At 49.0% G+C, this 24,478-nt stretch overlaps 9 protein-coding genes across 9 annotated transcripts; 7 read left to right on the top strand and 2 right to left on the bottom strand.

Annotated features, from left to right (window-relative positions):
- Positions 1 to 2,370: 2,370 nt before the first annotated feature.
- Positions 2,371 to 3,510, top strand: N7520_001129 (uncharacterized protein; the record flags this gene model as incomplete). The annotated part of the gene is made up of 1 exon (XM_057135064.1): positions 2,371 to 3,510. One exon carries the CDS (start codon positions 2,371 to 2,373, stop codon positions 3,508 to 3,510), a length of 1,140 nt encoding a protein of 379 aa, XP_057001000.1.
- Positions 3,511 to 7,797: 4,287 nt separating this feature from the next.
- Positions 7,798 to 11,511, top strand: N7520_001128 (uncharacterized protein; the record flags this gene model as incomplete). The annotated part of the gene is made up of 1 exon (XM_057135063.1): positions 7,798 to 11,511. The coding sequence occupies one exon, from the start codon at positions 7,798 to 7,800 to the stop codon at positions 11,509 to 11,511; it is 3,714 nt and encodes a 1,237-aa protein (XP_057000999.1).
- Positions 11,512 to 12,254: 743 nt separating this feature from the next.
- On the top strand, positions 12,255 to 13,087 carry N7520_001127 (p24 family protein; the record flags this gene model as incomplete). Its single annotated transcript, XM_057135062.1, has 3 exons — positions 12,255 to 12,467; positions 12,523 to 12,700; positions 12,768 to 13,087. 3 exons carry the CDS (start codon positions 12,255 to 12,257, stop codon positions 13,085 to 13,087), a joined length of 711 nt encoding a protein of 236 aa, XP_057000998.1.
- A 1,006-nt stretch (positions 13,088 to 14,093) lies between these two features.
- On the top strand, positions 14,094 to 15,063 carry N7520_001126 (succinate dehydrogenase assembly factor 2; the record flags this gene model as incomplete). Its single annotated transcript, XM_057135061.1, has 2 exons — positions 14,094 to 14,538; positions 14,627 to 15,063. 2 exons carry the CDS (start codon positions 14,094 to 14,096, stop codon positions 15,061 to 15,063), a joined length of 882 nt encoding a protein of 293 aa, XP_057000997.1.
- Positions 15,064 to 15,692: 629 nt separating this feature from the next.
- Positions 15,693 to 17,068, top strand: cpcB (40S ribosomal protein RACK1; the record flags this gene model as incomplete). The annotated part of the gene is made up of 4 exons (XM_057135060.1): positions 15,693 to 15,772; positions 15,829 to 15,955; positions 16,096 to 16,413; positions 16,643 to 17,068. The coding sequence occupies 4 exons, from the start codon at positions 15,693 to 15,695 to the stop codon at positions 17,066 to 17,068; spliced, it is 951 nt and encodes a 316-aa protein (XP_057000996.1).
- Positions 17,069 to 18,346: 1,278 nt separating this feature from the next.
- Positions 18,347 to 19,950, top strand: N7520_001124 (pantothenate transporter; the record flags this gene model as incomplete). The annotated part of the gene is made up of 4 exons (XM_057135059.1): positions 18,347 to 18,750; positions 18,812 to 19,026; positions 19,076 to 19,252; positions 19,304 to 19,950. The coding sequence occupies 4 exons, from the start codon at positions 18,347 to 18,349 to the stop codon at positions 19,948 to 19,950; spliced, it is 1,443 nt and encodes a 480-aa protein (XP_057000995.1).
- A 222-nt stretch (positions 19,951 to 20,172) lies between these two features.
- On the bottom strand, positions 20,173 to 21,615 carry N7520_001123 (TPR domain protein; the record flags this gene model as incomplete). The annotated part of the gene is made up of 1 exon (XM_057135058.1): positions 20,173 to 21,615. One exon carries the CDS (start codon positions 21,613 to 21,615, stop codon positions 20,173 to 20,175), a length of 1,443 nt encoding a protein of 480 aa, XP_057000994.1.
- Positions 21,616 to 21,773: 158 nt separating this feature from the next.
- Positions 21,774 to 23,066, top strand: N7520_001122 (SOS response-associated peptidase; the record flags this gene model as incomplete). Its single annotated transcript, XM_057135057.1, has 3 exons — positions 21,774 to 21,881; positions 21,928 to 22,420; positions 22,471 to 23,066. The coding sequence occupies 3 exons, from the start codon at positions 21,774 to 21,776 to the stop codon at positions 23,064 to 23,066; spliced, it is 1,197 nt and encodes a 398-aa protein (XP_057000993.1).
- Positions 23,067 to 23,189: 123 nt separating this feature from the next.
- N7520_001121 (uncharacterized protein) lies at positions 23,190 to 24,160 on the bottom strand (the record flags this gene model as incomplete). Its single annotated transcript, XM_057135056.1, has 5 exons — positions 23,190 to 23,256; positions 23,303 to 23,333; positions 23,478 to 23,557; positions 23,610 to 24,016; positions 24,065 to 24,160. The coding sequence occupies 5 exons, from the start codon at positions 24,158 to 24,160 to the stop codon at positions 23,190 to 23,192; spliced, it is 681 nt and encodes a 226-aa protein (XP_057000992.1).
- Between the last annotated feature and the right edge of the window lie 318 nt (positions 24,161 to 24,478).

Genomic DNA, 24,478 nt, shown 5'->3' with positions numbered 1-24,478 from the left:
AGGATCCGTTCTGGTACTCCATTTGTGCAATTCCTGTACTATCATTTGCCAATGCTATTCAAACCATCGCGGGGGCCAATGCAATGACGCGGATAGGCTGGAATGTGGAGTGGAATGTCAACGGCTGGGTGGAATGTCACGCCCCCAGAAATTATGTACCGAAAATTCCGTTGGTGTTCGAACATTCCAATCAATACCTAAGACGTTAGTTCGGAGAATAATGTGGCCTCAGGAAGGGCATTTGGCCAATAAGTATTGTCAAAATATCTATAACGGCCCCATATTCTATATTTATCTGGTTTGACAGGAATCACTATGTGGTCCTCGTCGGATGCAGTAAAAGAAAATCTTCAAGGCTATATCTGAGATATTTAGGACAGAACATACATTGCAAATCGTAGACTGTGGGTCATCCATTCAGACCTCGAGCCAGTCGGGGTACTGTTCACATCCTGATTATTGTTCTTTGTTCTTTCTGCGCGATAAGCCAAAAAAGGCACTGTTGTCCTGATCCGGAAAGGGGCTGTTTCTTAATTTTGTGTGATACTTGTCATTCATAGATAAATCTGTTCTTTTGGTACCTGGTGTCGATCGGCTATTCATAGCACTCAGGTTCATAATCTTAGCAACTAACCTGGAGAAAGAAAATGACCCCGATTGGCCATTTACACGTAACATTAGGAGCATAGGGCCTACACCCTGTACAATGTACACATCACGTGGCTTTGAGTTCAAATCTTAGGTACAACCATTTAGCAGAATTTGCTCCATGAGGCTTTTACTGTTCAATATACAATTATACCTTCTTTACAACAGTTGAAGGTTCAAATGTGAACATCTCAAACTACCACATTCTGCTGTCAAATTGCGCTGGTGAAATCCGTTTTGGTGAGCCGCCAAGTGACGATGAGGCTCAGTCAGAAAAGGCAGATGCCTAGTGGGTACTTCATGCTAGGTATAAAGGCAGGGCACATAGCCCTCATAATTCAATCGGCCATGTGTCGGACCCTGGTCGGGCCAGATAGGTTTAAGCCTGGCAAGTGTTAATGTAAGGGCGTAGAAGAACTGATTATGGAAGTCGATCTGATGAGAATAACAATGACAGCAAATTCCGAGAATCGCATTATCAGAACACTAGAGGCTTTTAACCGCGCATTTCGCGCCCCAAAACTACCAATGTTTCTACTACCAGATTTCCTACCAAAAAGAAAGTCCGGGGGAGGGTTTCGAGCATCCACAGTATACCCAAGTAACAGAGGGGTTTGTTTTTTTTCTTCCAAGTATTTTTGCTTTTCTTCCCTTACTTCCAGTTCAGCCCAACCATGTAGGAAGTACTGAACGGGGCTATTGTAAACCGGGCGAAGGAGGCCTTACACCTTGCCTCGCCCAAGCCATCAGGTAGAGAGTAAATATCGGACACAGAGTACGGAGTACATGAAAGACACGAATGAATTCAAGTAGACTCTCCGTAGATGCAACAGAAGTCCAAGTCCCGTTGGTCCGTACAAGGCGCCCTATCGAGTTTGGAACCTTCCCAGTTTAGAAGCGGATACCCGGCTGAGTCAGAATGACGATCACGAGAGGCGAAAAAGGAAGAAAATGAATCTCTCAGAAGAAAACAGGGCTGAACCAGTTGCTTCAACCTTGGCTTCAATCAAGTCTTCAAGTTCTGAAGTGATATCATTTCATTCACTACTCACCTTCACCCGTTGTTGTGGTTGACTTCACTTCACTTTCTCTCCGATCGGAGTGACTCAACCCGGACGCCCCGCGGAACGTGGGTTTCTTCACCTCGGATCTTTCTTCTCTCTTCTTCCCCTCAACCCTCTCTCAGCTTACCCGACTTTCCGTGTTCTTTCCGACAGAACGCAAAGGTCTCAACACAAAGCCTCCCCCCCTCCCTCTCCCACATTCCTGTGCCGTTTTCAGCATCGCCTGAACTTCGCCCGCAACACCGCGCTCGCGCGTCATCTCACCAATCCGACGTCACCCACTCACCCTCCTTGAACATCGAATCCACGATACCCTCAACCCCGCCCAATCTCAGAGAAAGGGTGTTAAAAAATACAGACCTTCAACATTCAATCTTACCAAAAAATGTACACATCTTTGATTCTTGCTGGGGTCTCCCCCATCAAGTGTACTTGAATGATCACACGATTCACGTGTGCCTCACCATGGACTTCTCTATGTGCCTCGGAGGCCTTCGACGCCCATTTTCTATTATCTTGATCTTCAACTGAAACCCACAATATCTCCACCACAAATCTCGACTTGGACACTTCCCTGCTAGGATCAGTGTCGACAGATTCGTGGTACCACCAACACAATATTATTGCTACTGAGAGCGCACTTCGCTCCACAAGTGCCATGGAGACAACCTCGAGCATGGCTCCTACCAACAACCACCGAGAGTCATGGGATTCTCTCTCCTCAACCTTCGGCAATCTCGAAGTTTCCTTCTCGCAGGACAGTTGCTATGGCTCGGACGAATTGTCGGTTTCGTCAAAAGCCACAGCGCCGCTGCAATCCAGTGCTTCTACCTTCATCGCTAACCGCGAGGAGCCGGCTCTCCATCCATTCCTCAAATCTATTCTGAAGAATTCTACCGCGAATCTACGAGATGAGGAATCCGACAATGAATCCGGGTCCGAGTCCGAGTCTGGCTATGGATCGGATGATATCGAATTTGACTACGATGCTCTGTCCGAAGATGAGGACGATGAAGATGAAATGTCGGACTTCTCTGTCTGGGACGACGAAACTTCACACGACGTCCCCGAAACCCACCGAGACCACACTGATTCATTTGACGACTCATTCATCGGCTTTGAGACCTCGGTCCGGTTTGATCCCAGTATTCAATACATCGACACTCCTGACACCGAGATGTCGGAAAATGAAATGGGATCACATTCCGAGATGACCGTGCATGAGATGATGCTCCTTGCCCAGAAGTCAGGATTCTCTCAGAGCTCCTTCCATGGATCTGACGCTGGTGGCCATTATGACGACAGTGACTGTGATCACAAAGAGTCCTATCGGATGAATGCCATGCAACTTGATGATTTCACACGTGATGCGGTCGATGTGGACCAGCGTCTCTTTATCGCCTACATGCACGGGATTCGAGGCATCACCGATGCCAATTACAAAACCTATCTACATACTCAGGCGGATAATATCAGACTGGGTCAAGAGACTGAGTCCATGCATCCTGACGATCCACCTTGCATGTACCTGGACCGGATCCTCAGTCATGTTATCGGAGTCTTCCGAAACCTCCTCACCGAGGAAGAACTGAATGGACTCATCGAACTTCGCAAAGAAGACTTGGCCCTTGCGCCTGCCTCGGATCTGAACCCCCACCAGATTCTGCTTGACAGGATCGAACAGATCCTTCTCAATCGACTGACCAACGGTCATGTGGACGTTCTCCCAGATGAGCTGAGCTTCTTTGCGGGCGGAATCGCACATGCACTCGGCACCGAGGAGATGCCGGCATTCTAAACATGTTCCATTGTTTGGGACTTACCAAAAATACGACGTTACGATTATGAGAAAAAATGGATTCTCTCGGATTCGCCTGGATCTTGCCAGCGAAGGGAATTTACTGAATGTTCAACAATCAGAAAAGCACACATCATTCGGGATTTATCAGCTGTGGGAATCGGCCATTTCTTGGTTATCACTGTGTTTGCCTAGCTAGCTCTTCAACCAAAAATTTTTCCAATTTGAAATTTCAAAGCCTGTCCCTGTAAACCCATCAGCCCCGTGTGCGCCCATGTGCAAAATGAGCAACACCTCCTGAGCATTCTGCAGACTTAATCCCTGCTGTCACTGGCACATCACAGTCAAGCCATAATCCCCTCAGTCCCTCAGCCCCGCTGCCCTCGGACACCTGCCACCAATAGTAGCTTCAAGACCTAGCCAGGAAGATAATCAACAACACCGATCACAAGAAATCCCCACCAAGTCCAGCCCGCCACACAAAATCGTGCGTTTCAGAAAAACTCCCCTCTTCCCATTCGGCTTTCCCGTTTGAATTCATAGCCCTGACTCTAAACCCCACCTGTCATCCCCTGATAATGTACGAGCCCCGCATAACGTCCAGAACACGAGGCAAGACGGAATGAAACTAAATTAAGTTTAACGTCTGGATGTGTCGGTGCTTCGAGATGTTCGGTGATCTCCTTTATATTCTCTACTAGGTAAGTACCTCCGCTCAAAACGACGCGGATGGGATGGGAAATTCTCCGGGTGATGAGATCTACCTGAGGTGGTCTGTGAAGAGAAGGAATGGGTTGCTTAGCTGTCAATTGATTTAGTGGACATAGATTGTTCTCGGAGGATTTCCTGTTTTCTTCATTGGGTGGAGTGGGACATGCCTGTAGCATTGCCGTGGTCCAGATGTCACGAATCATTGAACTTCAAGCTCTCCTTTTCTGGGGTCTTCTCTTGGCTTTTTTCGGGTGTTTTTTACGCTTCGGTGGCTTCTTGCCGGTCTCCACTGTGGCTGTATATGTCTCCTGCCCAGGTGTCTGTTCGGAGTACATAATGAGAGTGATTATGAGCTGCAGAGAGCGGGTCCGGTAGTCGATCTGTAATCCACTTGTCTGTGGCTCTATTCGCTGAGGAAATGATTCAGGATTCTGAGTTGTCTCTACTCCGTATCACATTCAACGTTCCTATTGACGAGGCATTGACGCAGTGCATAGACACTGGTGGCTTTCCAAGCCCCTGTAAATCACTAGTTTACTAAGCTCTCAAGTGCTGCACAGGCACATAGAAAAGTAGAACCTTGAAAGGAAGTCGTCACACCTGCCTAAAAGGTAACGGATCAGCTCAGATGTTTGAGGTAAGGAGAAGCCTGCAGTCGATAGTTCTATGAACATTATCCTGGTCCGGCTGGGTACGTGTACATGGATGTACATTTCTCACATTTATATCAGCATACCATGCAGGCTATCATGTAAGGCCCATATACTCCCGTATCCGTGATCAACTATGCAGCTACAGGTCGCGTAGGACAGTCGTGAGTAACGGTTCGAGCGCCGTTATCCCGTGTCGATCGCAACGGCGTCGTGAGCACAGACTGGTGCCCACGGGCCTCCGTTGAGACTTTCCTTTATTCTGTTGTTCCTGGCTTGCGATGCGGTGAGTGGGATCTACTTCGTTATTTGCTGTTTGTGGATGAGACGTATCGTTTATGTTCACAGGTGGTTATCTCGCTGGGCATGAATGTGCGTCATGGGAATCGATGTTGTACTGTAGACAGTAGATCCATCAATCGTGTGTACCATTCTATGTAGGATATTCTCGTCGATATATATTCGCTATTTATGAATAAAGTATAGAAGCCACAAGCCAGACCAGAACCTTGGGAGGTTAAACTCAAAAATCCTAAATTCAATGGCAAGAATCCCTTTACTCCATGTGGGCCCGAAGAAATGGCAAGAGTCTGACAGCGAATGGGGAATGTGGATCAGGAGCATCCACCTCGACATGGGTTTATTTCCGGGCTTGGTGCTGGACTAGTGGGAACTTCAACAGAACCAGTTTTTCCATTGGCGATCTCTTCCGCTCCCGGGAGCATTAGCGGGCTGCACCGACGGAGTGTTTATTCTCTGCTCTGTCAAGTACGGAGTGCAGGACCAGATCGTAGCTGAGCTACAAATTTATACGTGTACACAGATCGGTGTGATATCTCAGGCAAGGCGTCCATTAGGCTAGCATCGATCTTCGCCGGATATCCTGTAGATACGCGCTATTCGCTATTGATAGCATTTGAAGACTACTCTAGAGACTGGGGTGCAGGGATGGGGGTTCTGTGTTGACCAATGAGCGACGTGGTAGATCAATAAAGAGATGTATGTACAACGCATTGTGATGTGATCTGATATGTCATCTGGGGATATGTATCTTTAGATTTAACTATCTAGAGACTACTGTAACCCAAGGAAATCGCGCATAACAGTGTAGATTTCTCTACAACTTTAAGTTTATCATCAAGGACATCAAATTTTAGGACCTCGAATCCGGGTGAAGTTCCAACCTTTGAAGGTTTCCACTAAGTCGTCATCCGACCCCCCTTCTCACCCTAAGGCGCACTATTGACTCATGTTCCAAGCTTCCCCCGAACAATGGTTGCGGAGTACAGTATACGGCAGGACTATTGCTGACAGACCCGCTGAGTAGGGCGCCGATCGTGGGTCCGACTTGCGATCAAGCATGGCATGAATCATGATCGGCTCTGATTAAAGGAGTCGACATATTGCAGAGATTGACCGCTTCTCTGAACATTTCTACAAGTGAACGGAACTAAATTCAAACATATTTAATTATAATCTATTTCATTCGGTTTAATCGTAAGCATCAGAATAAAATGGGCAGTGTAACAAGTCCGATGCGATGCCTTTGATTCGGATCCAATGATTTGGTACCAGCAAAGCCACACGTGTGGGATCATCGGATGGGGCCTTCCTCCCCGAATGGCACGAGCGATTAGAAAGTGGCGGTTTTGTTGTGGGCGGAGATCGTCGGTGAACTCAGTACGAAGTACAATTTGTCAAATTGGGTCATAGCGAGCAGATAATTTCCAATTAATTCGGGGAACTGTAAGTTTCGAGTAGAAGAATGATGCCGTGTTTATAATTGCATTGGGGGCCAGCCCTGAGTAGACGGAGTACATACGACATACGACATACGGTGTACTCCGTAGTAGGGCAATTCCATGGATACAAAGGTGTGCTCCGTACCGGTAAGGTATATTTCCATGGATCCCATATATTAGTACTTTATGTACTCCGTACTGTACCCCGGTACCAATAGAATCGATCGAAGTCCCGAAAGAATAAATCAAAAACCAACTAAAAAGGTGAAACTGAAATTCAAATTGTTTCGGAGGCGGGAAAGGAAAATTCAATAGAACGATTCAAAGTGGTTTAGTTGGGGAAGACTAAAAAGTCCCGTGGGCCCACGATCCTATTCATTGGCTTATAACATCCTTTGATTGGTTTGGGCTTGAGTCTCCATGTGGAGTCACTTCGTGCTTTGGGGCCGATCGCTTTCTCTACCCCTGGTTTCTTCCATTGCGATAGGGTGAATGGATCTGGGACCATGGTTAAGAGGTGTTGGGAGGACAGGTACGTGTGATAAGAAGATTGGAGACCTTTGTGAAATTCCTAGAATGCCAATTATCATGAAATACCATTTTATCCAGTTAATTAGATTATAAAAAAAAGGAGCTCGTGGGAGTGGGTTATATCTCCCCGCTGCAGGGGCTTAAAAAAAAGCCCAGTCTAAGATTAAACAGTGGCGCCTTTTGTATTCAATTCCCAAGTTCATTCGGTAGTGAATCCCCGAAATCCATTGTCTCCACCATATGAAGAATTATTACCCTCTCCTGAATTTCAACCCTTTCCTACAACTTTGAATCTCCTTCACATTGAGAAACATATTTTTGACCTTCCTCTATGGCGCACAAAGAATGAGCTTACGGGTATGTTGACAATATTCTTACTACGGGGGCCGACAGTGACGTTGTGTTCATGCATGACTGTCGTACAATTCGACATGCCAACATAAGAATGGCCCCCCGAATAATCGCCCCAAACATCAGCTGCAAGTGGTCAGACTGACGGTGTACAGGATGATTTAGAGATTTGATTTCCAACCCAATCCCCCCGAGAGATTTCGAGGGTGTACCCCGGTGGTCCAGGGCAATCAGAAATTATTCCCCAGCCGCGGCTTACCGTGTCCGACCATTGATATACCTCTCGCCCGTCGCCTTTCACCATGCAACACTACTCCAGATCCGACTTTCTGGACGCCGGGAGCTTGACTCGCTCACGCAGTACCAGTCTATCTAGTGACTCTCGAGTCAATCTCATGTCGCCGCCATCCGTCAGCCCCCCGCCTGCTTTTATTTCTTCCTCTGCGGCTTCGGAGATCATTACATCCGACCAAGAATTCAATGCCGCTGATTTTGTCGCCGAGGATGAGGACACCGGTAGCACCGCCAGTGCCTTGGTCACCCCCGCGGCACTGTCTCTTTTGAATGGCTTCCTTGATAATTTGTTGTTTAATATTCTCGCGGCTTCCAAATCTACACAACTCGCCTGTATTCGACCGGTTTTGGCAGACGTCCTAAAACCTCGCCTCGCACAAGAAGTGGTGGCCACAGCAGATGAAGAGCTGGGTGAATACATGGGCGGCGAGGAGGACGAGGAATCGGAATTCCGGGGAGGTCAAGAACCCGGCGGAGACTTTGATCTTGCTCGGTCTTGGAAGTTGACCCGTCTACGATGCATGGTTTACACCAGACTCGGCGACATGGAAGAGGAGGATGAGGACGAATACATCGCGCAGGAGGGTCTTGGGGAGTCCGACGGTGCTCCCCGCAGGTTCTCGAGCCATGTCGACAACATCACTCCCGCAGCAGCGATCTTTTTAACTTCCATTATTGAGCACATCGGCGAGCGAGCGCTTGTCATTGCGGGCGAGACCTCGCGATCAAGGTTATCCACGAAACTAAATGATACCGAAAGTCAATTTTCAGACGATATGGAGGACCACCGCAAGCGAATTGAGCGGTTGGTCGTGGAGGATCTCGATATGGAGAAACTTGCGCTGAACGCGACGCTGGGTCGCTTATGGCGCACCTGGCGCAAGCGTAGACGTGGAACTACCCTTTCGCGAACATTGTCTCGCGAGTCTTTCCGACGCCGCACCTTTTCTCACAGCCTGATCAACAGCCGCAAGAGCAGTATTGCGACCATCGAGGAGCCGGTAACCCCCGCAGAGGCTGATCAGGATGCTCCCGCGCCAATTGATCCAATCGCAGTGCCTCTACCCATGGGCGACCACGATATTGATGAAATTGAGGTTCCTGGGTACAACCCGGATATGGAGGACGAGGTAGCTCATACAATGCAGGCGGTTGTCGCTCACAAAGTGCGACCGCGGAGTTTGATGGTGGTCCCCTCACCATCGCTGGTGACACGGTCGGGCAACTCTCCTCTGAGCGCGTCCGCAGTCGAAAGTCCTATGTTTCTTCATGCTCGCTCTAGATCGATGCCAAACCACAAGTCGGATCTACCTCAGGTGTCCCAGGAGCAGGCCGAGGAGGAGGAAGAAGCCTCTCCAGGTCAATCATCGCCCAAGTCCTCCAGATCTGCCCGCTCACCTTCCAAGGAGAAGCAGCTGGAAACCATGTACGAGGATGATGAATCGACTGAATTTGTAGATGCAGCCGAGTCTATCATGGGAATCGCAGTTACCACGGAAAATGAGGACTTCAAAGAAGTTGCGGAGTTGTCCGACAAGGAGCGCATGTCTGTCGTACAAGAGGAGGAGACTGCGCCGTCAGTTGGTGAAACGGTCGCATCATTGCGATCACGTCTGCACGAGGACGAAGGGACAGACAGCAACCGTGTTTCGGCTTCGTCGATAAGTGATGGACCCACCAAGGACCCGGAAGTTATCGAAGGACAGGGGATGCGCGAGAAGCCGACACTGACGTCGACCATTCAGCGGCCGAAGAAAATGCAAAGTAAGGATGTTTCTCAGTCTGATGCAAAGCCGATCATTGCAGAAACTAGTGGCCCCGACCTTCCCTCCACCCAATCTATGCAAGGGGTGGAGCCCGCACTGGCACTACCCGCCGACGCCACCATCGAAGCTATCAAGACTCCTAGTGATAGCGATACTATCGAGGCCGATCCTAATAAATCAGACATGAAATCCGTGCCTGAAGAGGCCCCTTTGAATGAAGCGGATTTTTCTGAGAAACCCTCCGACATTTCTTCAGAGACCGCTGCTATCAGCAACTCCCTCATTCCCAGCTCTGGCCAAAGTGCTGCTGAATCCGCTGTTGAAGACTTGTCTGGTTCTGAAGCTGTAACTCCAGAAATCTCTCGACAACATTCGACTTCGGGCGACAGTGAACGATCTCAACAATCACGCACCCGCCGCAGGCCCACCCCGTTGGTGGTGACTAGCAACCGCAGCTCTCCAACACTTGAACAGCGAGCTGCTGTGCAGCGTATGTCTGGTCGCTCAGCTACATCAATCTCCTCAACAATCCAAAGTCAAAGCAAGCCTCGTCGCTCAGAGAGCTTTGGCAGTGCTCGCGAAAAGCGCCCAATCACTGCTGGTTCTACGACATCTTCTCAAGTTTCAAACAAACTAAAAGGCCTGATGACTCGTCCCCCAGGCGAGTCCCCGTCCCTCCGGCTCCGCAGCTCTTCTGATACGAGCCGGGCGTCTGGTAGTGCAGACTCATTGGAGAACGACACCACCGATTTGGACAAGTTAATCAACAGTGATGAGACCATCCATTTCACGTTGACTCCGCGAAGTGTGCGAGAGATGACCTTCCCGGATGTGTCTCGACCAATTCCTCGCTCAGACACCACGACCACGACTGATCTCGCAGAGTTCCTGAAGAACACCGGCCCACCGGGAGCGGACCCTCGAGCATCTGTCTCTTCCAAGGCCACTGGAGAACAAACCATTGGAACTGCCAAATCGCTTGATTCCCCCAAGCACATCCCACTCTCTTCTCGGATGAGCCTCTCTCCAACGGCTGCTGCTGTACCAGCTCGTGAGACTCGTACCAGTAGCAAACCATCTGGTCCCACCAGCTCTCCGACTCCCGTCGACTCCCCCAGATCTGTTCGAACTCAGCCTAGTATTTCGTCCACTGGGTCAAATCCGAACCGGCCCAAGCTGCAGGCTCGTGCAGCGGAGACGCGTGGATCGGAGACTTCTGAATTGATCGATTTCATTCGCCAAGGGCCGCCGCAGTCTGGTGCCCACCGTATCCCTCGTACAGTGGCACCATTCCGAAACACAATCGACTCGGATGATCTTCAAATTAACCCCCAGAACGGTTCTGTTGGTGAAAGTTCTAGTATCAGCAAGTCGTTTACATCTCGTACTGGGCTGCTGGATTCAAACAACCGCCCCAATGGTCAAGCCAAGTCGATCAACATGGCGGAGCCTGCTCAACCCGTGCGCAAGCAACGACGTGTTCCGGACCCCTACGCCATTGATGACGACGATGATGATGACGATCTATTTGAGGAGTTCATCCAAGCCAAGCCGCCTGCTCGCCAGGAGGAGAGTCTAATTGATTTACTACGCAGCGAACCCCCACCCAACTTCAACAACGCCCCGCCCCAGCCATTCAACGTGAGACCATCTGCCTCATCAAGCTCGAATGGCTCTGTTGGTATGAAGTCAGGAATGGGTCCCTCGTCAAAGATGTCGGTCAGCTCTATGCGGTCCGCCTCACAATCAAACTACACCTCAAAGGTCGGTATGGAGCGCAATCCTGGCATCATACCATCCACCTCAAACCGTCAAACCGAGACCAGCGCATTGGCGGACTTCCTCCGAAACACTGGCCCGCCAGAAGTCCCTCCCCAGAGACCCACGAGCCCCAAGATTAATAAAGAAGGCGGATTTTCCCGCTTCTTCACACGCCGCAAGAAGGTCGGAGTCTAATGCAGTTCCTGCCATCACAACTTCATGTTATGCTTTCAGCGTTTCATTGCCATGTAACGATCACATATCTCATGTCCATCGTTTTGTCATTCTATGCCCCTGTATTTTCTTTCCTCCCTCTTAACCTATCTCTTGCATAGAGCTGCATTGCAGCGTGTTCCATCTTTTTCTGTTTTGCGGCTACGGCCTGGTGGTTTTCTTGTGTCCCACTATCTTTTGGACTTTTTCACTATTTTTATCCTCCATGGATGCCATACTGACGACTAATACGGAGCTTTTCTTTTTGTTCGATTTGACTCGACTCGGTCCGATTCCTAGGGGTTTGACTGATGTCCTTTTTTCCATTTTGGGAACTTCTGCGAGATACCATGTTTGAAGTGTTTATTACTGTATCTAAAAGCCTCGACGCTCGAAATCCAATCTCTTTTCATGAATTGTGGACTTCAAGTTCTCGAACTGTTGTAGATCATATGACTGGATCCTCTACTTTGAGCATGACACCATAATTAGTATTTGCAGCACTGCTGAGATTGAGCTTTATAATATATACCAGCAGCTAGAATCTCGTTAATTCACATTTTACATTTCATTAGGCGAATATTCATAACCTGTTAATGTGGACATTGTTGGTAACTTGGTAATGACTGAGGTCAGGTGCTCCGTGCTTAGGTGATCCTCCAGTCCCCTTAAGTGGCATCAACAACCGCCAGCTCCCCTGTTTACCAACGCCAAAATCCCCCACCATGGGCTCCTCTCCATTCACAATGAGGTCAATTCTGACTCTCTTCCTCCTCGTGGTCCAACTCGCCTCTGCTCTGAAATTCGACCTCCCCGCCACCTCAGGTAGCGGCAAGAACGAGCGATGTATCCGCAACTTTATCTCCAAGGACCAGCTGGTCGTCGTGACCGCCATCGTGAGCGGTTCCAAGGGTGATGGCCAGCGCGTCAACATGCACGTACGTAAAGCAACCTTGGCGATCATATCCTAATTCCAGACTTTGGTCTCTACAGACAACACCGCAACCACAAACCCACCTCGACCCAGTTGCTAACAACTCACAGATCAAGGATTCAATGGGCAATGACCACGGTCGCCCGAAGGATATTGTCGGTGAAGTGCGCCAGGCATTCACCTCAACCGCCGACACCACCTTCGACGTGTGCATGGAGAACCTACTCGTTGGTCGCCGTAAGTCAACCTCCCCCAACACCATACTCAAGACTCCCTCCCATCTTAACAACTGTATACATCTCAGACTCCTCGCCCAACCCCGTCCGCGAAGTCGAACTCGACGTCGAAATCGGCGCCGACGCCCGCGACTGGTCCAGCATCCAAGCCCAAGAGAAACTAAAGCCCGTCGAGACTGACCTCCGCCGCATCGAAGAGATGGTCAGCGAGATCGTTACTGAGATGGACTACCTACGTGCCCGGGAGCAGCGTCTCCGCGATACAAATGAGAGCACCAATGAGCGTGTGAAGTGGTTCGCGTTCGGTACTATGGGTATGCTGGTTGGTCTTGGTGCGTGGCAGGTTGTTTACCTGCGGGCGTACTTCCGATCTAAGCATCTGATTTAAGCATGGTTTAAGATTTAAGGGTTAAGACTAGAGACATCGGTCTTTTTCAGAGTATTTCAAATGCGTTTGGGAATGCATTTCCAGGGTTGGATTTCTTTTCTTGTAAGATGAGATGAGATCGGTGCAGGGCTGTCAGTCTTGGAGTTGCTGTGATCTTCTTTTTGTACTCGTGTCTTAGGGCATTTGTTTCTGGTCATGAATTCGATGATATAAAATGTATGTCCTGCTTTCGCGGGGGTTAATTCAGTGTTTTATTGGAGGTTTTCGATTGTAGAGTGCTGACTAGATTTATGGGTATGGAGACTGCCCAGGTGTTTCTGCATATGCGGATCGACCATATCATGATGGTTAGTAATGATGATGCTAATACGTACACCTTTCCAAGGCTGTAGAAATAGGATAGAACTTTTTTACTCTGTGTTTCAATGTTTGTGAGAAATAGCTCAAGTGCTATTTATTCCTTAACTTCTGTACAGGTTCATGTCATCTTATAGATGACTATATTATCGCCGTGACCAGGTTTCTGGCCATGCATTCCAAGCCGTGAATGCTAGACGTGTATGCAATTCAAAAGTTAAATTTTCCGAATGTTGCTCCGAGGTCTTCAACCAAGATGGTTTTATCGTGAATCTCGTCGTAGCCCATATATTCTCAAATCTGCCCCCAGAGAGCCCACTTCCTTTACTCACAGCATTTGAACCTATTTATCTTACTCCAAGTCAACATCGCAAACCTTCTCTAACAAATTGGAAGCCCTCTTCCCATCAAAAAGATCATCTTCAATAAAATTGCGTAAATTATACTCTGTATTGGCAGTAACAAAAGCTGTGTAATCGCCATCAATTCAGTGGTAGATGGATATGCAAACCATGCAAACATCGGGTGTTGCAGGTAGCTTTTTCGGCCCGGACAAATGACCTTCAAATGATGTCAAGCCGAGCATTACATATCAACGCCTCTTCTCCCATTCACTTCCAACAAATCTGAAGGGATAAAACAACACAAGATGTCTGCACCCAGACTGATCCACCGCGCTCTGCGGCCTATGTCATCATCCTGCAATCCTGCAATCAACCGCTCATTCGGTACGACTGCTCTACGCTTCATCGACGCCAAAGACCGTGCCCATCCCAATGTCCAGGGCCACCGTGACAACCAGGCTAACAAGTCGCCGAACCAATTCGTGCCTAACACCACCTCCACCATGACCAAGGACTTCCCCAATGTCGGAAACAAGCCCGCACCGCCTGAGATGCTGAACTCTGTCAACCCGAACTACCGCCCCAATGACCCATACCCTGGAAGAATTGAACATTTCACCGGTGGTCGCCAGGAGAGTGGTGCTCAGAAGCCCGAACTTGGAGTTGGTGAGATGGAGGGTATTACCTTCAAGGTTGAGCCTCTGAAGCGATCTGGAGAAGATACTACGACCATGCGGGCTCGGTTATTATGTTAGTTTTCTCGCTTCATGTCAACGCACCTCTAAGTAGAGTTGCAAGTATACAAACCTTGAATCACAGACTAATAACAACCGAATAGACCAAAGCCGCAAGCGCGGTATCCTTGAATCCGACCTCCTCCTTTCCACCTTCGCCGACGTTTACCTCCGCAACATGACTGCCGAGCAGCTCCAAGAATATGACCGCTTCCTCGATGAGAATGACTGGGACATTTACTACTGGGCCACCCAGGACCCGCCCGAGGCTACCGGTGAGAATCCTCCTGCCGAGGACCAGCTGACGGAGACCTGGAAGGAGACTGGCGCGAAGAGCGGCGAGTGGGCGCAGACCATTGGTGCTTTCAGGGCTGCGTACCGACCTGTTCCACAGCGGTGGGATGGATCTGAAGTGCTGGAATTGCTGAGACAGCACGTGAGGGACAAGAGTGCCACTGGGTTTGAGTCGGCGAAGAATAAGAAGACTGGTGGTGGTGGTGGATTGGGACGGATGCCCAATGTGCAGGTTTTCAACTCCTAGGGTTGCGGCTCTTGTATAACTATTCCCATGTGGTTTACCGGTGAGCCGGTATATTGATCGATCTACTGGTAGTGTTGGAAGTAGTGTATGATAGTTGCCGAAAGGCATTGTATACTTAGATGATTTAAGCTGGGTGGATGCATATATGTAGTGTCATAATCTATGTTGAATCTGAGACTAATTCCAAGACCAATCACAATAGACATCCATGGATCTGTTGATTGGTACCTTTCTATCTAGACTTGGCTTATTTATGGGTCTAAACTCTTTCAATGATACGGATAAATGGAGATAAGTAAGGAAATACACCTCAATTGAAGGGGCAATTGTACAATCAAGTTTCAATTCAAGCTACAATAATACGATGGTATGCTCATAAATTGTTTCAGCCTATATGATCTCGTCAATAAAGATATAGAATGCATACAATGTTCATACTTCAATGCAATTGTCGATAAGATAAGCCACGTGACCTTCGCTTATTGTTAGGGCACGGCGGAACCACACAAGGTGCCAGCCAACCGGGTTAGGGCTTTGGCGGGCACGCAGCACCTCCTCCTTCTGATTTTATCTCCCCAGCGTCAACGACCTACTCCGCCCATCCTCACCCTTCAACGACTCACTCCATCATGGCTGAGCAGCTGGTTCTTCGCGGCACCCTCGAGGGCCACAATGGCTGGGTTACTTCCCTTGCGACCTCCCTGGAGAAGTAGGTCTGACCTCGTCAAATTTTCGCATTGAATCGTGTTCTGACTTCGCCCTTAGCCCCAACATGCTGCTGTCTGGCTCTCGCGACAAGACCCTGATCATCTGGAACCTTACCCGCGATGACACCAGCTACGGCTACCCCAAGCGCAGCCTGGAGGGTCACTCCCACATCGTCTCTGACTGTGTATGCATCCCCCCTCTTCTCGAAACCGAATCATGGCGTGCGGATCCATTGGGAAACGACAAAATGGAATCGGAGTTCTGTGGTTCTGGGAAATATTTGGGAACGGTTTTCGCTGACCGGTGGTCTTTCTGTATATATAGGTGATCTCCTCCGACGGTGCCTACGCTCTGTCCTCCTCCTGGGACAAGTCCCTCCGCCTGTGGGAGCTGTCCACCGGTAACACCACCCGCACCTTTGTCGGCCACACCAACGACGTTCTGTCCGTCTCTTTCTCCGCCGACAACCGTCAGATCGTCTCCGGATCCCGTGACCGCTCCATCAAGCTGTGGAACACCCTCGGTGACTGCAAGTACACCATCACCGACAAGGGCCACACCGAGTGGGTTTCCTGCGTTCGCTTCAGCCCCAACCCCCAGAACCCCGTCATTGTCTCCGCTGGTTGGGACAAGCTCGTCAAGGTACGCTTCCATTCGAATCTTCAACTTTGCCCACACTCTTCAAAGGATGTTTGCATCTTTTACGTATTTGCTACTTCAGAGCCCTTCGCGGGCCATGAGACAATTATCACCAATGCCTGATTGAGACCAACCCAACCAATTCATATTGAGTTGGATAGGAAACTTCTCTCGTGAATCACTAGAAGCGATTGATGAATTATTGGGACGCTGACAATTTATCCAACTCTAGGTTTGGGAGCTCGCTTCTTGCCGCCTGCAGACCGACCACATCGGTCACACCGGTTACATCAACACCGTTACCATCTCCCCCGATGGATCCCTCTGCGCCTCCGGTGGCAAGGACGGTACCACCATGCTCTGGGACCTGAACGAGTCCAAGCACCTCTACTCCCTCCACGCCGGTGACGAGATCCACGCTCTTGTCTTCTCCCCCAACCGCTACTGGCTGTGCGCTGCCACCAGCAGCTCCATCACCATCTTCGACCTCGAGAAGAAGAGCAAGGTTGATGAGCTCAAGCCCGAGTACGTTGAGAAGGGCAAGAAGAGCCGTGACCCCGAGTGTATCTCCCTCGCCTGGTCCGCCGATGGCCAGACCCTGTTCGCCGGTTACACCGACAACAAGATCCGTGCCTGGGGTGTTATGTCGCGCGCTTAGATGAGTTGACGAGTGAAGGTGGAGGCCTCTTTTTGATCTATTGCCAAGGGAATCAAAAAAAAAGTTCAAAATCCAGAACAAGAAGGGCTTTGGTTTTGGGATGTATGAGCCACGAGCAATGAAGCACTCTGGGTCGGGACACGGTGTTACCCGTCCCCGAGGTTTTCTGACATGCCTAGCTTACTGGATTCGCCATTAAAATCGTCTGGGATCTTGTGAAGGCATGTGATGTTCTAATACCACATAAGGCATCAAAACTGTTTTCCTATTTTTTCTTCACCCTTTTCCGGCTTGTAGTGGGTGCGGCCAGACCTAGACGTAGCATTTAAGAATTGTAAACGACCACCTACCTGTAGGGGCATCTGGACATCTGGAGGCATTTTGGGTACTACTTCGGTTGAACCTATCAATATACCTACATATGAAGATATGCACACGAGTGGAGTACATCATCTGGCTCTCCGATGTCGAGCTTGACGCGTGCTTGTTCAACAGGGCTATAAATGTTGAAACTCTTGATTCTAGTTCGATGGAATACACATTATCACACTGCACCTGTTGACATGTACGCCTGGGGCATGTACGTAATTTCCAAGGTTGACTATAATATAGGCCCCGGGACTTGTACATGAACCAGCTGCTCGAGGACATGTACTGTATTTCTGGCTCATGATTAGCTTGTCATTTAGCTGGAAGTTCAAATGCTCTAAAACGTTCTTTATCAGAATAGCTTGCAAATTGTAAAATTCACGGACATATATCCAGCAGTATTCCCATCGATATGTATAACATGCGGGGTACACTTTTCTACCCCGCGTTGCTAGATAAACTCGAAATGTAGAAATTAGGTAGAAATACGATGTGTTTCAGACGCTTCAATGTTGAGTTGTATATAGGAATTCAAAAGAAAACCCAAAAGTGTCTTATGTACAGGGTTCCTGTTACATGCGGTGAAATAGTCATTCCCCCTTGCTATCACATCATGCCGAGGTCAACATAGACCCCGCGGAACTAGCTTATCAGCAATTCCTCATCCATTAGGAACTCGTCGTGATTATCTATCTAGGTAAATACTGGCTTAAATCCTTTGTCCTCAAGTGCTTATTATCTGACATTTATCAGGAAACTTTAACCCTGGAATGTCTGACAACTTCCGCCCTTGTTAGAACTGTGCCCGCATGGAAGCTGCAGATTTATGGAATCAACTTTTAAGAACTAAGGAATCTACAGAGTTTATCGGCCTCAAATTTTCATTTGCTCTGCGCTACTCCAAGAAGCATGACGGTCTTGAAAAAGCTTGCCATCTGGCTCTGGGGTCCAGATGCCAAGGATCGAGCCTTACTGTCCAAACTCGATGTGACACTGCTCCCTTATTTCTCGTTGATCTGGTTTTTGTTCGGTATTACTCGGGCTAGTTATTCATCTGCTTATATTAGTGGTATGAAGGAGGCCTTGGGCTTTGAAGGGAAGCAGTACAACTACATGAACACCGCCTACCTGGTTGTTTATGCCGTGTGTCAAATGCCGGGTACCAGCCTTCTAACCATCTTGCGACCGAAATATGTCTTTGTTACTGCTAATGTGACTTGGAGTGTGTTGACATTGATTACTTACAAGATGACACATGCCTGGCAAGTCATTGTACTGAATGCCATCGAGGGCGGGTTTTCTGCTATTGCATAGTATGTCTTCGAATTATTATTTCTCTCTATTCAGACGGGTTGAATCTAACTATGTTCGCAGTGTTGGAGCACAATTCATTCTCGGCTCATGGTATCGAAAGTCCGAGCTGGGGGTGCGAGCAGCTGTGTTTTGTGTGTTTGGCCAACTGGGGACAATGTCCGGTGGCTGGATGCAGGCTGGTCTGCTTGAGACTCTGGCAGGCAAAGGTGGTTTACCGGCGTGGAAATGGATCTTCATTATTGTGTCGGTCATGACAATTCCAGTTGCGATATTCGGTGAGTCTTGCGCAGCCTTATTGATGGCAAGATGCTGATCAGCGAATAGGCTGGGTCTTTATTCCGGATCTCCCTGCTCACCGTGCCGCCTGGTATCTCAATGATGAGCAAAAGGAACATGCAGCCACTCGCCTCGGTCCGCTTCGCCAGCAATCCTGGGATATGACCGTTTTCAAACGTGTTTTGCTGAGCTGGCAGTTCTACCTGTTGCCATCCCTCTTTATGTGTATGTGGATTCTAACTATGCACTGGATCTACTTCTAATCGGGATCTCTAGTGTACTCGCTCTGCGTACAGATGCTACAGAACAACGTCATGGCTTACTGGATGGCTTCAAGAGGCTATACCACTATTCAGCAGAACAACTATCCTACAGGTATCTACGCGACAGCTATTTTTGGAACAGTGTTCTACGCCGTGATCTCTGATAAGCTCCAATCCCGCTGGGAAGTGTCTATCGCGATCGGGTTGACCTTCATCATCGGCTCAGCTGTCTTAGTCTCCAGCCCGTCTACAGATGCTGGATACTTTGTTGCCTTTTACCTACTTGGCACCACCTTTGCCCCACAGGCTGTGTGGTATTCGTGGATGGCTGATGTGACAAGTCACGACTTCCAATTACGAGCTATCACGACAGGGTTCATGAACTCATTTGACTTTGCCTTTGTCTCTTGGTGGCCCTTGATTTTCTACCCAGCGACTGATGCGCCTGACTTTAGAAAGGGGTATATTGCCAGTTTAGTCACAGGGACACTGACCCTGCCGTTTATCGCAATCATTGCCTATCTTGAAAAGAGGGATACAGCACGCGGCATTATCGGGAGGATTCCAGCTGAAGGATCTGATGCCGGGGAATCGGGCTTTCCACATGAGACAGTCGATGAGAATACGCCGATTAATGTACAACCGAAGGCTCGTGTGTAGCCAAGTGTGGACCTCTTTGCATCACGCGGAATATTGTTATAGAATACATCGTATACATACTCCCAGGCCCTAAGTGAGGGCTGGGTCTTGTCTTCAAATATTCGGAGTCTTTCCTGCCACCTGAGACATTGAATATGTTCATCGGAGTTGAATTCTAGGATCATAATATAAGTACATATGCAGATGCCCACCTATCTGGTAGTGCAGTTTACGCCTCCAAGATCATTTCTTTGCAAGCCTCCCCAAGGCTTCATCCGCCATGGCAATGCCCTCTTCAAATCCAAGTCCCTTTGCTAGGGACTTGGCCTCCAAGTAGCGCTGCTGAGCCACATCTGGCTTATTTTGCAGCTCTGCAAGCTCACCCAGATTGTAGGTCGCTGCAACACAGCTTATATCACACTCCTCATCACGAACAGGCGGTTGGATTCTTGCAGCCACATCAAGAGACTTCTGAGCCCACTGTCGGGCCGCGTCAATACTCTGCTCCGGAGTAACTGATTTCTGGTTCCGAGCTGGTTGCTGCACTTGGCCAACCAAAGCACTGGCGACGTTGTTCAGCAGACCGACCTGCTTGCAGGATGGCGAATCACCCTCTGCTCCGCGAATCAAATCCAATGCGCGCAGATACAGAGGCAAGGCCAGGTCATGACGTTCTTTAGCGCTGTAAGTAGACGCAAGCTCGCCCAACGCCGTAGCAATCTCAGTCATATTCAACCAAGACTCCTCTCCTCCTTCAGTAGCACCCCCGCCACCAACAGGGAGGCCGAGCTTCTCGCGGCGGTGCATCTCCTTCAAACACAGCTCTACAGCAGCGACCTGCGCAGCCTCGGCCTTCTTCTCATCTTGGATGTGATCACTGCCATAGAGCTCACCCAACTTCATCTGCATACCAACAACCTTCTTCAGCGTTCGATCCCGTTGGCGCGCCTCGAATTCCTGCATCTCCCGCAATTCCTTCTCAGCATCCTGCATCGCCTCGGTCTCTTTCTGCACCTTGTCCGCAGTAGTCTGCACCGACGCAGGCACACCATTCTTCGCAAGACCAACTGTAGCAGCCCCAGCATTGTGTCCCTGATCCACCCATTTCAGCGCCTCATCCTTCGTCCGTTCCAATACTTCAATCGCCGGCTTCACCAGCCCAGCCTTCTCCAACATCATAGCCACCTGTAGCTTAATACCAAGCACCTCATCTGAGAAAGGGTGCATTCCCAATTCCGCAGCAATCCGAAGCGCCTCCTTGTACGCCTGTAGTGCCTTGGGCGGATTCAGATCGATCTCAGTGTAGTACACAGCAGTGCGGAGCGCATCGGCTACCGGCGGCGGGAATTTGTGATACTGGGGTCCGACACGAGTGACCTCCACATAAGAAATGTAGACAAATGTTCCAATAGCGCTAACGACTCCAACGATGGCGAGCGGAAGGAGAATGGGGTTCTTGCGGAAGATCCCCTTGGACGCTTCGCGGTAGTGGAGACGTACGCGCTGGGCGAAGGTTATTTGCCGCGGGCGGGAGATTTGTGAAAGGGTGAGCTGGGTGCCCTTGGGCTTTAATTGGGGTGTTGGTCTGGCATTGTTGGTGTATATTGCCCGTGTCAGGGAAGGGCGTTGTGCTTGGACGAGCTTTGAGGTGCAGGCGCTGGTGCGCCGCGAAACTGCGCGGAACATTGACGGTGTGGGGTTTTGCTAATTGATTCTTCCTAGTAGGACACGTCGTTGAATTGGATCTGTAGGTTGAAATGAGAGGTTGAGGTGTTGAAGGAATTAAAGATGCGGCGGATCGAACCCGCTTGATTTTCTTCTTGGCTGGAGCTTCTCTCCGCCATATGACGTCGCCCACCTACTTCAACCAGCGACTATTCTCATATGATACGATATTTGATACGATAACTCTAGTACGGTCAGACATGTGTGGACGTTATGCTTTAGGTGTGGTAGGTTCTTCTTCGTACTGATTCCAGGCCCATGCTGACTCCATAGCGCATGGCGTACATGCGCCAGCAGCTCGAGGACAGAGGAATGCCAGTAGACGAAGCACCAGAAGATGACGAAGTTAGAGAAACCTTCAACTTTGCACCCGGGAACTTTGGTGCGATTTACCGAGCTGATGTCCCCGAAAAAGAACATGAAGCTAGTGAGAAGGGAGAGCATGAGGCACAGGAAGCAGCTAAAGGCCAGACAAAATACAAGCTCCAAAGCATGAAATGGGGTCTCATCCCCTTCTGGACTAAGCGACAACCGGATTATGGATCTCTCATGCGGACAATTAATTGTCGTGATGACTCGCTCATTGAAGATCGTGGCATGTGGACAACCATGAAGCGTCGCAAGAGATGCGTTATACTTTGCCAAGGATTCTACGAGTGGTTGAAGAAGGGACCAGGAGGCAAAGACAGAATTCCACACTTTGTGAAGCGCAAAGATGGAGACTTGATGTGCTTTGCAGGATTATGGGACTGCGTGTCGTATGAAGGTACGTTACACTCCTTGGCTAGTGTTGTGATGTAGATTGACCGGTAGCAGGGTCCGACGAGAAGCTCTACACCTTTACCGTTATAACAACATCATCAAACTCCTACTTGAAGTTTTTGCATGATCGTATGCCTGTAATTCTGGATGCTGGATCCGCAGCTATGAAGACATGGCTTGACCCAAGTCGGAAAACGTGGTCAAAAGAGCTACAATCGCTCCTGAAGCCGTACGAGGGCGAGCTGGAGTGTTACCAGGTCCCAAAAGAAGTCGGGAAGGTTGGGAATAACTCTCCTGACTTTATTATTCCGGTAGACAGCAAGGATAACAAGAGCAACATTGCCAACTTCTTTAATGCCCAGAAGAAAGAGGAAAAGACTCTGTCTACTGAACTTGCCTCGAAGGAATCAGCGTCACCGAGAAAGGATATCAAAACTGAACAAGATCAAGAAAAGAAACCTACAGCACTGGGCATTAAGCGAGAGCATACACCCGAGTCGACCTACAGTGACATCAAGAAAGCCAAGCTTCAGGGCACAGTAACGCCGCAGAAAATGAAGACACGAAGTGCTACCTCCAACATCTCCAACAAGAAACCCGCAACGAAAGCGACTGATGGATCTCAACGAATCACCAACTTTTTCAAATAATCATGTAATGAATCGCTATGAAGGAATGAAAGTCTGTTATACACTATTATAAAGTTTGCCTTAACGCCGATAATGGAGTCAATATGTCCCTGTAAGTCACGTTTGACCAATTTCGTATCAGACCTACTGCTGGTCGAGTTCTTTCAGCCGCTGAACTAGCTTCGCTCTGAGGAAAGGACTCAGGCCAAGACTGACTATGTTAGTATATTGAATGAGTGTTGGTAAATGTGACTTACATTCCATCCCGAGTCACAGTTCTGTAGGTGCCTATTAATGGTTAGATCGTTATTCACCATATGATCATCATCCTTTGGTAAGGTGGCAAGGGAAACCAGCTCATTCCACGTCCCCATTATTTTGTGGAACGTGCACAAGGGGGCCATAAATCAAAATATAGACATATTTGCTTACCACTAGATTGATAGTTTCCATCATTCCCGGCGAAGTGACCCTCACCATCCACTTCAAGGCTTCCGAAGATATCCTCTGGCCTGTACACCAGTCAGTAGTCGATTCAACCCATACAGTGATATGTTCACCTACCAGGCAATCCGCCCATAATCAGGAGGGCGTCGGCTGTCTGAAACATGAATCCAACCACCTCGGCCAGCAGAGCCAGCGCCACCCTGACCACTGGCTCCGCTAGAATCGCCTATTTCGGCGCGACGTTTGTTCTTTCGTTGACTACCCATCAGCACACCACCAGAGTACAGGTTTGCTCCCGATGAAGACACCATAACCTGTGCCTGGGACTGTACCTCTGGATCTTCGTGTGCGTGCTTGGAGAAGACCTCCTGGAGGATACTCAAGAATTTGGGGTTCTCGCGGAGAGAATCGGGTGTTGGTGGCAGCTTTGATGTAACACCAATTGCCAAACTTGAGTTGACGGGCTCATTTGGCAGAAGTGACAGAATATAAGATCCAGTTGCGCTCTGATTGGGGAATACATACTATATCAAGTCAATATCAGAATGCTGGATAACTGGACAGAAACATACAATATGAGAGTTTCCCTCCAATGTAGAGACACAGCGGATCTGGGCCCATCGACTGGGACTCCAGGCATGTCTGCCAACTGTTCTAAGAGCGAACATTATCATAAAATGTTGGAATATGTTGGATTGTAGAGAAATGAATAGGATCTGACCTCATGCAGTTATCGTGCAGATCAAGGAAGGCGGTCAACAAGGCGGTAAATGATAGCTTGCACTGGCGGTTGACGATGGCTTGTTATCGACTTGGAAACGACAAAGTAGGCCGAAGTTGCGCCGTTCAATTGCAGTGTCGGTGTTGATCTCAAGAGTGGAAGCTGTAGGTTACTGATCCTACATTTATCCATCCCGAAATCCGGCATTATACCTACCTCCGGAATCCGCTCTTGAGCGCCAGGATCACTGAGTTGAACTGCCCAT

This window comes from Penicillium odoratum (assembly GCF_028828045.1).
Source record: "Penicillium odoratum strain IBT 22623 chromosome Unknown utg000001l_segment0_segment0, whole genome shotgun sequence".
NCBI lineage: Eukaryota > Fungi > Ascomycota > Eurotiomycetes > Eurotiales > Aspergillaceae > Penicillium > Penicillium odoratum.
Note: the sequence above shows the minus strand (reverse complement) of the source record. Positions and strands in the feature narration are given on the sequence as shown.